Source organism: Vitis vinifera, chromosome 17, assembly GCF_030704535.1.
Source record: "Vitis vinifera cultivar Pinot Noir 40024 chromosome 17, ASM3070453v1".
In the NCBI taxonomy this organism is placed as follows: Eukaryota; Viridiplantae; Streptophyta; class Magnoliopsida; order Vitales; family Vitaceae; genus Vitis; species Vitis vinifera.
In genome coordinates this window covers 4,944,710-4,957,348 of record NC_081821.1, presented here as the reverse complement: position 1 = coordinate 4,957,348, position 12,639 = coordinate 4,944,710, and the positions used below count along the sequence as shown (strand labels likewise).

The window sequence follows — 12,639 nt, the reverse complement described above, 5'->3', positions numbered from 1 at the left end:
TGTGCCATCATATCGTGTGATGCCCATGAATGTGTCCTATTAGGGTACAAAGTCTAGTGCCATTGGATTTATGTTCTGCAAGAACAGAACAGGAAGATTTATTTAGTTTTTGGTTCAAAAGATATATCATGTTTGTCTAAGAGAATAATTATTTATCTAGCACCTTCTGAATGAATTCATTTTGTTATGGTCCAAATGCACCTTAAAAAGAAAGCAACTGAGAAGGACCTAGCAATGTTTGATCAGCTTTGTTTTATTATCTTGTTGCAGCAGCATGCTAATGAAAAATGAAACATTTCATAATGATTGATGTAACATGCTGCTGAAATAAGCTAAAATGGTGGATAACTCAACAAGATTCAAATTTAACTTTTGCATGAATTTATGCACTCACTGATAGAGAGAGGTGTCAAGAAAAAGAGTACAGGTCTTTTCCAAAGATTAAAAAGCAAGGTAGAACTAGACTAGGAGGGGAAAGTACACAATGGGGAAGCAGAGAAAATCTTGAGTCAAGAGGAAGATGATTGTTTTTTCTCTTGGATTGCAATAAGAATGATTTAGAACTCCCCCAGTGAATAACTCAAAACTTAAGAAGGTAATATTTAATATTTCAGTGCAAGAAATATTATCTGCCAAATTGCCAATGCATTATTGGAAGACTGATAGGGACCCAAATGAATGAATAATCTAGAATGAAGCAATATATTAAACTATTGGAGTAACTTATTTCAAATGGTAATCAAATGAAAAATGCTCACATATAATGCTAAAAGAAGAAATATTTATAATTTCATTTTCACTAATCTCAAATGCCCTAATAGCTCGAAGTAAGGCAGCGGTGTAAAAGGTTAGCTCATGAGATATGGATTAATGACCTAAAGTGAAGAAATCAGTTTAGAAAAGAATGACATAATAAGCAATACAAATCTCCTTTATGGAGCTTGGCTGATCACATGAAATAAAACCAGTGAAGAACAGGAGGAACACTGCCTACCAAGCAATATCTTCTTCCATGTTGAGCAAGCAAGCTTGTCTTAAGGACGAAAAATCACAAATGAAAAGCCACTGTCTTCGCACCTTTTGATCACACATCTGTCCTTTTCTCACTCCCTCCTTTGCCCTCTTTTCCTGCTTTACCGCTTCAAAGCGTTGGCTTTTGATGAGTGAAAACCCGGCTGGTTGATACAATTGATCATGTGTGGTCCGAACATGAACACAAACCAGAAACATGGATATGCAAGCTGCATCAGTTGCAGAAAAAAAGAAACTGATACTTATACATTAAACATAAAAAGAGATAAGGGGAGGCCTATTAGATTTTCAAATGGGAAAAATGGTCCCTTTGATAGGGAGCTGTCTACTAATTCTTTTGATCGGGACAATACATACATGCTTACATACAAGTATAGTCACATATACATGCATATACATGTATATACATGAATATATACATATATGTATGCATAATTCTTTTGAACCAGACTATTTATATGCATGTACATCCTCTTGAAGCAACCAATACTTCAAGGGACCTGTACCTGAAGAAGCAATGGTAGGAAAATATCACTGTACCTGAAGAAGCATTGAGGGAGCTGCAGCAGGCTCAGAAATGACATGGCTTCTTGTTTTTCTTCCATTTAAAGTGGCCACTGAAGGGCTGTTAGCTGTAGTTATGTCCCAGAAACTTCGTTTCTTAGCTGTTGGTGCTGGAGACAGAAACCGATGACTTGGGCTCTTCAACTCACCACCAGTTGGTTCCTTTGGGCGCAAGCTCGCTCTTGTAACAACCCTCTTCACCCCTTGGCCTACTACAACTCCCTCTGATGGTTTTCCACTTTTCCTTGAAAGGTCGCGTATAAAATCATCCTTCTGCTTTAGCTGAAACACATGATCCTTTTTCATTCTCTCCATTTCTGCTTCTAATGCCTTCACAGTCCGCTGAAGCTCTCTAACTGTCTCCTCTGCTCCTTTTCTCTTCGATTCTGGTGTGAAACAGTTTCCAGCTAAGAAGGAGGATCTGGGTTTCCGTTTTTCATTTGGTTGAATAGAAGATGGAGGAGACAACAGAGATGTAACTGAAGATGGGGTTGGAGAGCAGTTTGCAGCCAAGGACTGTGCTTGAAGGGTTAGAACTTTCTGTTGCTGACGTGCAAGCTGTACTCGCAATTCTCTGTTCTCTTTCTGCAATTCAAGTAATAGCTTGGCCTGATCAGCTTCAGATTCAGGTAATTGCTGTATTTCTTCATTGGTGTCACATGCCTGCAATTGTATAAGATGACAGGAAATATTGTTTACTAACAGCATCTACAACAGAGACAAGAATTGCTTTTTAGTTCAAGGAAAGACATTTGAGAATGGGAAACATTGAAATCATTCTCATCATTTTGTCAGCTACATACTAAAAAATCAGTTGGCTTAGTGAAAAAAATGTAGCGCATAATTCAGAACTGTTTTAGAAAACGAAGGGGATGTGGTTGCAACAAGTGTAACATAGAATAATAATGCAAAACTGATAAACTAAGAGGATGAACCTTGTTCCGGATCTCCTTGGCTCGATCAGCCCAGTGAAGGGTGTTTTGAGTTTCTCCAAATGAGAGGTTGCTTGGGCTAATATTGGCAATCATCACAGTGTTGCAAGCTCCTCCTAAAGAGTCCTTGAGGAGTTGGGTGAGCTTTGAATTCCTGTAGGGTATGTGCTTCTTCCCTTCCACAAGGGCATTGATGCAGCTGCTCAGTGCAAGGAGCGACCTATTTATGTTGGCACCCTCAAGTGATCTAAGCGTCCTCTGGTCAGTTGCAAGAGCTCTTTCAGACCCAGCAAGATCAATCAGTGACAGCTTCCCCACCCGATTAATGATATTCATAGAAGCATCTTTAATTTTGTATTCAACCACAACCTGAGGAAAAAGTATCACAGAATAAAACAAATTAAAAATTCAGAACATAAAATTATAATTGGAATTACAGGAAATAACAAGGTCTTAAGTCTCATAAGCACCTGCAGAATAGCATGGGACCGTGAAGAAGTTTCATTGACACGGGTTGGTTCAGTAGTTCTGTTTAGGTTTCCTTGTTGAAGCAATGCCATCACCTGTCACAACCCAAACACTGACTCAATCCAACAGTCTAACCATCTATCTATGTCATCCTAAAAGGGAATAAGAAAATTACCTCATCTGTAGAATAAGCTCTGTATTGAGTAAGACCTGCTGCTACAATCCCCTGCAATGTATTTGAACCATTTTTGTCTCAGTTTATCATTCAAGTTATTTCTGTGTGAGAAATGATCAACAAAACAACAAACAAATGCAAAAATGTAGTAGATATTCTTCTGAATCATTCATGAGAAATGACGAAATAGGAAACAGACCTGTTTATCTTCTCTCAGGACAAGAGGCCTTCCAGGGGCAAGCAAATCCCTGACAGTTTCATTATAGACCTCAAGATAGGAGAGGTGAACCACATGATTCCCATCACAGCTCCTCTGCCTGATCTTGGTGAAGAGATCTTTTATTGCCAAAACCATCACTCCTGGATTCTCTACTGTACCCAGCATTGTGTATGTTTTTCCAGCTCCTGTGGCACCATAACAGAACACTGACCCATTCCTCCCTTGCAATACTGCTTCCACTAGCTCTGCAGTTCTGGAAATTCAAAACAATACCTTATTTGTTAAAGTTTCATCTTCCTAATCAAGAAATGAGCCAGTAACTACTTGAAGGAATGCAGAATTTTGGGTAATTATGTAGAACAGGTGAGTCTTTTCGAAATTTCACAACATTAGGATCACAATTACAGTCTACTCCAACTAGAATTTTATTTTTTTTCCTCTGGAAATGGAAACAACAACAAATGTGTGCTTAGGACTACGTTTTCTATATTTTTTTCCTCTATTTTCTCAGAAGCCGATCAGTTGGTACTACAACAAATGTATGCTCAGGAGTACATTTTCTATATTTTTTTCCCTTCTATTTTCTCAGCAGCCAAACAGTTGGTACTACTTATGTGCAAAAGCACAGATTTTGACAATTGAAACTTTAAATAAATTTGGGTTGAAGTTTCAGGCAACAACGGCAGCAGATTGTCAACAGAAATATCCAATCATTTCTTGGAAATAAGACTAAAGATCCAATTTTTCCTTTTTCTCATTGACCAAACATAGCATGAAAACAAGAATTAAAGGAACATAAAAGAGCTCAAATTTGTTCAAACTCACGTAGTGGAATAAACCTCTTGCTGCGTTGCTGAATCCGGGAAGGAAGCGTCGAATGCGAAATGTCTTCCCCGAAGCCTCTTCAGCCTCAAATAATCATTCTCAGTGGCAAACTCGGTAAGATAAAGATCACGCCGGTTTACGATTCTCACACAACACCGCGATCCAGCCTCTTTCTCCTTCTTGGCCATAGGCCTAAGCCTCACAAAAACAAGAATTCTACTCCCAATTCCGGGTCTCTCCGAAATAGCCTCCAATTCTTGCACATTCTTTGTCCCTCCAATCCCTCTAGGCTCCGAAGCCACCATCGACAGCTTCCGAGCCACATTGTTGGAGACCGGAGCCCTTCTTGGACACGAAAACCCCACAATGCGATCGACACCCGCGATCACATTTTCCTTGGCGTCATCAACTGGAGGGAGTGGCAAGACGAAAGTTCTTGTAATTGTGGAATTGGGCAAAGTGTTTTCTTTCATCACATTGCCTAGTTTTGGTTTGTTTTCTTCGGCTTTTATGGAATTGAGAAGCTCGACGCTGGGATGAGTGGAAAAGCGCTGGTCTTGAGGCTTGGAGGAGGGGTTCTTGAGCGCCATTGAAGCTTGCTTCTGCTGCTCATACAAGAGTGTTAGAGCTTTCATCTTCTCCTTGAGGCCGTGGTGTGGGTTTCTTGATGGAAGACCAATGCGGGTCTCATCTTGGCGGTTCCCGGGTCGGGTTCTATGGTCCGGATTGGATTCATTTTGCTCGAAGATCTGAGACCTTGTTGACACTGGCATTTCGAAGAAATCGCACTATCCAAACATACCCAGAAAGTTTTTGGCACGGACCCAGTTGTGGGAACTGCTCAAACTTCCAGAAAGTTCAAATATTTCCCCGGAAAACACAAGAAAAATTATGGGAAAATCGCTCTAAATGTGAAACCAAGCAAGCGTTAACAGTAACAGCTCTTGAAGAAGACAAGATGGAAAGCAGAGAAATTGAAGACCGGTGCGATCTGGGGGCTTCTTTGGAATCTGGACCGTTGGTCTGGAGAAATGGACGGCTAACAGCAAAGCGTGGGAAGAGGGTATTTTGAAAGGCAAAATTCTATTCACACTCCATTTATTGCTTCCCACACTCCCCCACTTGTCGCAGCGCAGCGAGATTTGGAGGAAGCAAAAATCGGGGTGTGAATAGCCATTATCACTCTTTTTGAAAATTTTGAAATGTGCTTGCAACGGTCAAAAAATCTCTCATACTCGAAACGGTCATAGTGGTGTGGGACCCACTTTTCAATTTCTCCTGTGGCACAGGAATTTCTCCTCTTTAATTATGTGAATAATTAAAGATCAGACCTTTTTCAATGTAAGCAAAAGAGAACTTTTATATGGTGCACCTCAGCTGCCTCAACCTTCATGGGTACACTACTCAACCAACACAAAGCTATTCAAAAGACAAATAGGAAAAATATCAAGGGATATTATCTGATTAAATAAATAAATAAATAAAAATTAAGGTGTAGATACCAAACAATGAATGCATGACAAAAGAGTCGGTACACTCATGAACAACTAATTAAAATATAGTGATGGTGTAGATCAAGAATTAAAGATGGTGTGTTAAAAAGAACTTGGAATCATGGTGGATGAATGATGAGAATCATCCTATAGTTTTATATCACCAGTACTTTGGGCTTTTGTCTTTCACTTTTTCTTAAAAGATGGACCAAGGTAAAAGAATGGATAGTCCTTCTCCAATGTTGTGATCTATTTTCCTTAATCAAACCTTGTTAAGGTTTCTAACTCAAAAGTCAAAAACACTTGGAAACAATAGTGTGAGTCATGAATCCCTGGATTATTAGCATTCTCCTTGCCGTCCGATTGAAATCAGTGGGACATGATTATCCGTTTGGGGGATGATTAGTCTTTTGTCAAATGTGTTCAAGAGGAAGGCCATTAGAGCAACCAAATGATGAGCACTGATGCTCTTCCCCTTTGAGTATTGGTATATTCTCATCATGAACCAGTTTTTAAATCCACCCTTATCCCATTCTTTAATCATGATAATTAATCGAAAAGTTAGATGAAAAATCTAGCGGAAGGCGTTTCAATCGTGCCGCCATTCAGCTAATTCGGTGCCACGCCTCACCTAATAAGAGCCTAATTGAAGAGTATATAACAATGTTTAATCACAAGCCAGTCATTAGGCTAATGTGGTGCCACGCTTCAGAAACAAGGCATTGGATATGGGACTGTGGCATTATCCTCTATTTAAGCATCAAAAGGTTTGTGTAGGATTTGCTGTCATGTTACATTACTTTTTTCTATTGTATGATTGCTTTATAGAGTGCTGTTGTTTGTTATGTACACACTAAAATGACTTGGAAGATGATGAGATGATTTGTCTGAAATGAGAAGGAACCCGTTCTAGATGAGTCAAAGGAAGAGGAAAGAGATGGGAAGCTTCACACAGTTCAAAATGCCATTAGAGAGACTTGTATTTAGTGGAGTCACCTTGCAACATGTAATGATTCAAGACTGTGTAGTAGTAACCCATTCAATGGAAAGACTTTCACCCATCTTTTTGTCATTAGGTTTTTATGAACTTTTATGATTAATTTTTAATCATTAAGTAAAAATTATTAATATTTTTAATTTTATAATTCAACTGAAAAGAAAACTCTTAAGTAATGTTCTTTTAAAATAAAAAAATACAAAACTACTTTAAACTTTGTAAGGGTATTATTATCATTTTTTCATTCATATTCTCGTTATCAAATAATCATTTCAATCTTACGTTTAAATGCATTCACCCACAAGAAATAAAATCACAAAATTAAAAAGTAAGAATATGAACAAAATATTCATTTTCATTTCTTATTCTCAGACAACAAATATGAATAAAAAAATCAATTTTATTTTTTTTATAAACAACAAAAACATGTACAAAGAAACGCCAAAAAGAGGGGACACGCCCTAAACATACAAGCAGAAATCAATTTTATTCTTCATTTGTTAATAGTCTCATTAGGATTTCGACTCCTCTATTCCAATGGGTTAATGATTCACCTCATTCCAGTTCCACTAATCAAATAGTGCATAAAAGAAAATGAACTTTGAACCTGGGCAGAGACCCACCCAGAGAAAGTTTGTCCAAGTACATACTATAGATGAAAGCTCAAGGTTCAAAAAATTCCTATCTATAAAAAAACATGCCCGTGAAAGACATGATGTTAACAAACATGTGGAAACAAGCTGGAGAAGATGAGTCCTCAAAAGCAGGACATGAGTAATGAGGGAATCCACCAGAATCCAAGCATCAATAGTTTAGTTTAGATCGTTTATAGGAATTAGAAAAAATTAAACACATGAAAAGTGAATAAAATCTCTCTACAATGGTCTAATCTCAATATTTGACACAACCCCAGATGCGGAAAATTTCCCACTGAGCTCACTCTGCCTTCTAATCTTTAATGCAAACCTTCCAAAATCGAAAACTCAAAACAAAGCCTCAAAACAACAACAGAAATGAAAGATCAAAACCTCTCAGCAAGTCTAGCAGTAACTGCTCTGAGTTTTGAATATACCTTTCCAGCAGGGGACCCTAAAATGAGGCTACAAAGAGAATCTCTTGCAATTTTAATGTTGGAAAAAGATCCTAATATGTGAATCTTGGTGTCCGCAATTACAATCCTCGTCCTTGTAGCATTCTCAATTGCAAACTTTGTTTTGCCTCCTTTACCAGACAGTCTTCCTATGGCACGAGACAGGTGCTCACCTCGAAGAGTTTTAACATCTTTGATCTCAAAAGATTCTACGTAAAGCTCATCCAGACGCAAGAGGGCAATGGCATCTACCACACCAAACCCTAGCATAAAAGCATGGACAAAATCAGTGCACTTCTGCAAGTTGCTAATGTCAGGAGTGTCTGCCCTGGTTTTCAATTCAACTTTGCGAGCTTTGAGATTCATTCGAATGTCTATTTTCATCTGCTCATATATTGGAGTATAGATTTCCATCCATGCTTTCTTCAGAGGAGTATATCGATGGGGTGGAACGGAGACCTTCCGAAACTGAACTCGGCCTTCAGACATCTCATGAGCCTTTAGAGGCTCAAACTTTGGCTTTGATGGAAAAGTCCCAGATGTGGGATTTGGTTCCGATAAAACATTTTCAACCTCCATGGAAGTGGCTGGTTCGTTGGATTGCATGGTGTGGTTCAGTTAAATGCTGGCTCTGAGGAAATATCAAAATAAGTTCGAATTATGAATATATGAAAATTATATTACATATAAATTTCAAAATTTTATTGTTTCCATTAAATTATGTAACAAAATGAAATGCATGATTATACTAGAAATGAAATTGCACAAAAATAAGATTCAATTCATCAGATGGCCTGGAGCAAAATAATAAAATAGAAGTTCTGCAATGAATTAGATAGCAGTCCTATCAACATTCCTACTACCTAAAACAGACATTTTGAGAGGGAAAAACCATAAGTTCTCGAAAGGAGATCTTATTCCTAGCTTCCTTATTACAAACTAGGGTTGTCAATGGCAAAAGGTGATGTTCAATGCAATAGGGCCCATCACCTGAAGCAATGCCTGATTAACTTTATGCCATAAAAAATTAAAGTAGTTAACAAGCATAAAAAATTAAAGAATTATCAGTATATTTATGTAACCTAAACTATAAGAATATAAACACCTTCATCTTACAATTATCATTGGATACTAAAAAGTCCCATTCAATTTACAGAATAAAGATAGTAACACTAATGATTGTCCAAAGAATTTCACCTATCTCTTTAACAAAAAGACAAAATAAAGCAAACATAAGAACAATATCTAAAAAATTCAGGAAAAAGAATACAAATCTAAAACAACACAACCAGCAATTTCGCATTGATAATCTAAGATAAAGAAAGAAGCTTTTTCCCTGTCCCTCATCCTTTTTGTTTGATAGACAAAAATAGAAATGCATTGATGGAGGCACCTAACAAAAATTGAGGCACAATCAATGCATACAAACCACATCTAGAGGAAAGGAAAACAGTAAAAACAGCCACAACATCTAATTGATGCCCAATCTATCAACAAAATAGAGAAATAGAGAATAGAGTCAATGACCATTTCCAAGGGTAGATATCAATGTCAAGCATCTATTAGCAGTCTGGATCCAAACACCAATTCAATATTCTCCTATGGCAACCACTCAATATCAATGACACCAATCTATAGAGTTGAGAGAACACAAGTGGGGTCCTTTTACATCCTAATCTTCAGTCCATAAGCATGGCATGCAGTACAGCTCAAAGGAAGCACACAGTCCAAAACCCTGAAGTTTACTAAGTACAAGGGTGAAAATAGAACTTCAAAACACTACACTGTAAAAAAAAAAAAAAGACTACAGGATATAGTTTATAAGGACGACAGTTTTTTATAAGCACGCAGAAAATATTGTAGATAGAGAAAATAGGAGGTACAAAATGTTAGACCAAGGTTAGGTTAATATGTTGTGATGATAATAGAACAAGATTTGGATTTAATGATTATATTTAAGTGTAATAGACAAGAAAAATCTCCTTGGAACCATCAAGAAGAAGATACATGGAGCAAAAGAGGAATTCATGAAGAAAAAAAAAATGTTCATCAAGTTTATCATTAGAATACTTTATATTAGATGATGGGTATATTAAGTTAGGATTGCATATTTTTATCAAAGCACCAAAACATTCATCCATAAGTTTTTTATTGGTTTTATACTATTATAATGTATATAAAAATCATTTTGAGGATGGAAAGACATACCTAAACCTCAAGCTTTTGATAAAAATCTTAAAGTTTCTTAAAAACATTATCAACTTAACTGAAGTTCTTTAGACTTGAAAATCTCAAACTATCAGTTAAAACTTTGTTAGAAGGTGGTTTACATTCATATGAATTAGTTAAAAAAGGTTTTAACCTCAAAACATGCATGAACTTTACAAAATATTGGGCTAGAGCACATCTAGATGTCTAAGAGATCATCCAATTGTCATGTGAATGTGCAATCGATCGCCTACTTGCTCTGTTTTGGTCGTTTTAGCTATTGGAAGCCATGTGGATGACCATGTTGTCATTCGCTTGGCAATGTGGACGACTAGGTAGACGTCCATATCTACCTTTTGGCGTCCAACAACTCTCTATACCTCATTAAATGCTCCAACGACTAGCATGCGGACGACCACGTGGACGACCACATTTCTAACGACTATTTCTAATGGCTAGTTTGACCTTTTAATTCTTATATAAAAGCTCTATACTTCATTTATAAAAGAGAGAAAAGTTTCAAACTATTATTTAATTATCTTTTGAGTCTTATGAAAATATTTTGAGTGCATTGAGCTTAAACTTGCGTTCTATTCTTAGTACACCTCTCAATCTTAGTTTTATTATATTCTTTAAGCAAAAAAAATTGTAAACTAAGAATTTGTATTGAAAAATTAATTTCTGGTGGGGTATCACTTGAGGAAAAGATTTAAGGTATCACTTAAGATTTGCCAAGTGTGGTGTACTACTTAGATAATTCAAGAGTGAGGCATCTTTTGAGAAAAATTGTAAGTTTCCATTGGAGCCAATTAATTCAAGCGTAAAGCTTGAAGACTTGGTTTGGAAGCCTTGATATAATGGAGCCTCAAACTTGGGATTGAAGCTCGAGAAGAGTGGATGTAAGCCAGGATTGGGCTGAACCACTATAAATTTTGAGTTTGCATTTCTCTCTTCCTTACTCTCTTCCTTACTCTCTTTATTTGTATGCAATTGCTCTTTATAGTTTTATAATATTGTTGATCATTTGTCTCTTACATTCATCATAGTTAATATTTATTATAATTTGCAAAAAGTTATCAACACCCAATTCACTCCTCTTAGGTGTTTACCTTAAGTTTGTATAATAAGAATCCTAACACAAAAAGGAAAGGCTAAAGCTCACCAAAGTACACTAAGAGCATTCAAAGGGAACCAAGCCAAAAGAACAAAGAAATGAGATCAATCAAAGGGAAATGACACCTGCCCACAACCACTTAGCTTCTAACCAATCAACAAAATAAAAAAGATGGTATTCCCTTCCATATGATGCCTAACATGATCCAAAAGGAAATGTATAAAAGAGGATTTTAGCAATTGATTTGGGATTTCCATATCTTCAAAAGCCCTCTGATTTCTTTCATGCTAAATGATACAGAAAAGACAAATCGGAAGCTAACCAAGCTTTCTCTATTTCCTACTTGAACCTCATTCTTGCTTAGCAACATCAATCTAATTGAAGAATGCATCACCCATTGCAACCCAAATAACAAAAAAACCAACTATCACAAAAATCCAGTTATAACACAATGAAGAAGTATGTGGTTGGTGGATTCCTTCACCCTTTTACACATAAAACATCAATTTACTAAAGACACCCCTCTTTTTTTCAAACAGCCAAATGTCATGATCCTTCCCCAAGTTGCTTCCCATGCAAAAAAAGTCAACCCTCATTGGGACCATGTATTCCAAATAACTCTAGATCGGAAACCAACTCTCATAAGGACTATAGTTCTATTCTAAACTAAGAAATTGCAGCAAAATAATATTCACTCGATGATCCAACAATCTAGGATAACTCGTCATCCCCAGTTGACTCTCCCCACTAGTGTTTGAAATTTTGCTTAGAAAAAAATAATTTACTCGGAAAATTGAAAGCAAGATTGATTTGAAACGTGGAGGGAAGAACCTAATTTAGGTATAAAATTTTATACAATTTAGCAGTCAATTATTGAAAAATTTTACCTTGCAAATTTGGGCATACCTACCATTTCCTAAAATTCGTCATATATCACGAAAAATATATATTAAAAAAAATTGTTTATCCATCCACAATTTGCATAAAAAGACACTTGAAATAAGCAATACAAGTGATATAACACAAAAAAAATCTTACAGGTCCCAAGATAAAATCATATAATGACTTATTCTTTTTCCTTGGCATAAAGAATAGTTTCTAGTTTCAAACAAGAAATCGGACACCTTGTGGAACCAGAAACTTAGTCAACGAGAAATTCCGCAGAGAACCTAACTTCGATTCATGAAAAATCCTTCCATTGAGAAAATTTTCGGGAAAAAATTTACAAACAACATAAAATAATCCAGTGTTCCAAAATATTCATAAACGTGTTCAGAATAATTGCAAAAAAAAAAAAAAATCGCATAGTTGATTGGATGTAGAATTGAAGGGAAAGGGGAGACCTGTTGAAGAGAGAAGAAAGGTCGTATGGAAATGAGCTCTTCTTCTTCTCCTTCTTCAGAGACCGCAGCCTCGCTAAAGAGGAAGAGGGTTTAAACTGAAATATTATTATATAGGTCAATGTCAGTACTAATTGACAAATTTGCCCCTATGCACATGTTTGAATGCCATTCAATAGAA

The 12,639-nt window shown here is 36.6% G+C and overlaps 2 protein-coding genes across 3 annotated transcripts; both read right to left on the bottom strand.

Annotated features, from left to right (window-relative positions):
* Positions 1-759: 759 nt before the first annotated feature.
* LOC100259414 (kinesin-like protein KIN-8A) lies at positions 760-5,446 on the bottom strand. 2 transcript variants are annotated; one of them, XM_010665222.3, is made up of 7 exons: positions 4,217-5,446; positions 3,371-3,644; positions 3,172-3,222; positions 2,999-3,091; positions 2,532-2,897; positions 1,573-2,259; positions 760-1,241 (listed from the first exon to the last, which is right to left on the bottom strand). In XM_010665222.3, the coding sequence occupies exons 1-7, from the start codon at positions 4,987-4,989 to the stop codon at positions 1,134-1,136; spliced, it is 2,352 nt and encodes a 783-aa protein (XP_010663524.1). In that variant the 5' UTR covers positions 4,990-5,446; the 3' UTR covers positions 760-1,133. The 2 variants fall into 2 exon arrangements, with proteins under 2 accessions (XP_010663524.1, XP_002272451.1); XM_002272415.5 differs by having other exon boundaries at positions 760-1,175; positions 4,217-5,444.
* A 2,038-nt stretch (positions 5,447-7,484) lies between these two features.
* LOC100254291 (uncharacterized) lies at positions 7,485-12,566 on the bottom strand. The gene is made up of 2 exons (XM_002272529.5): positions 12,462-12,566; positions 7,485-8,427 (listed from the first exon to the last, which is right to left on the bottom strand). Exon 2 carries the CDS (start codon positions 8,400-8,402, stop codon positions 7,728-7,730), a length of 675 nt encoding a protein of 224 aa, XP_002272565.1. The 5' UTR covers positions 8,403-8,427; positions 12,462-12,566; the 3' UTR covers positions 7,485-7,727.
* Positions 12,567-12,639: the final 73 nt, after the last annotated feature.

Bases quoted from the DNA above. Each gene is read 5' to 3' on its own strand.
- LOC100259414 (XM_010665222.3), bottom strand. From the start codon at position 4,989: ATGCCAGTGTCAACAAGGTCTCAGATCTTCGAGCAAAATGAATCCAAT. The intron at 3,645-4,216 runs GTGAGTTTGAAC...TTGAATTTCCAG, and splicing joins CAAGAGGTTTATTCCACTAC to AACTGCAGAGCTAGTGGAAG. The intron at 2,260-2,531 runs GTTCATCCTCTT...ATACAATTGCAG, and splicing joins CCAAGGAGATCCGGAACAAG to GCATGTGACACCAATGAAGA.
- LOC100254291 (XM_002272529.5), bottom strand. From the start codon at position 8,402: ATGCAATCCAACGAACCAGCCACTTCCATGGAGGTTGAAAATGTTTTA.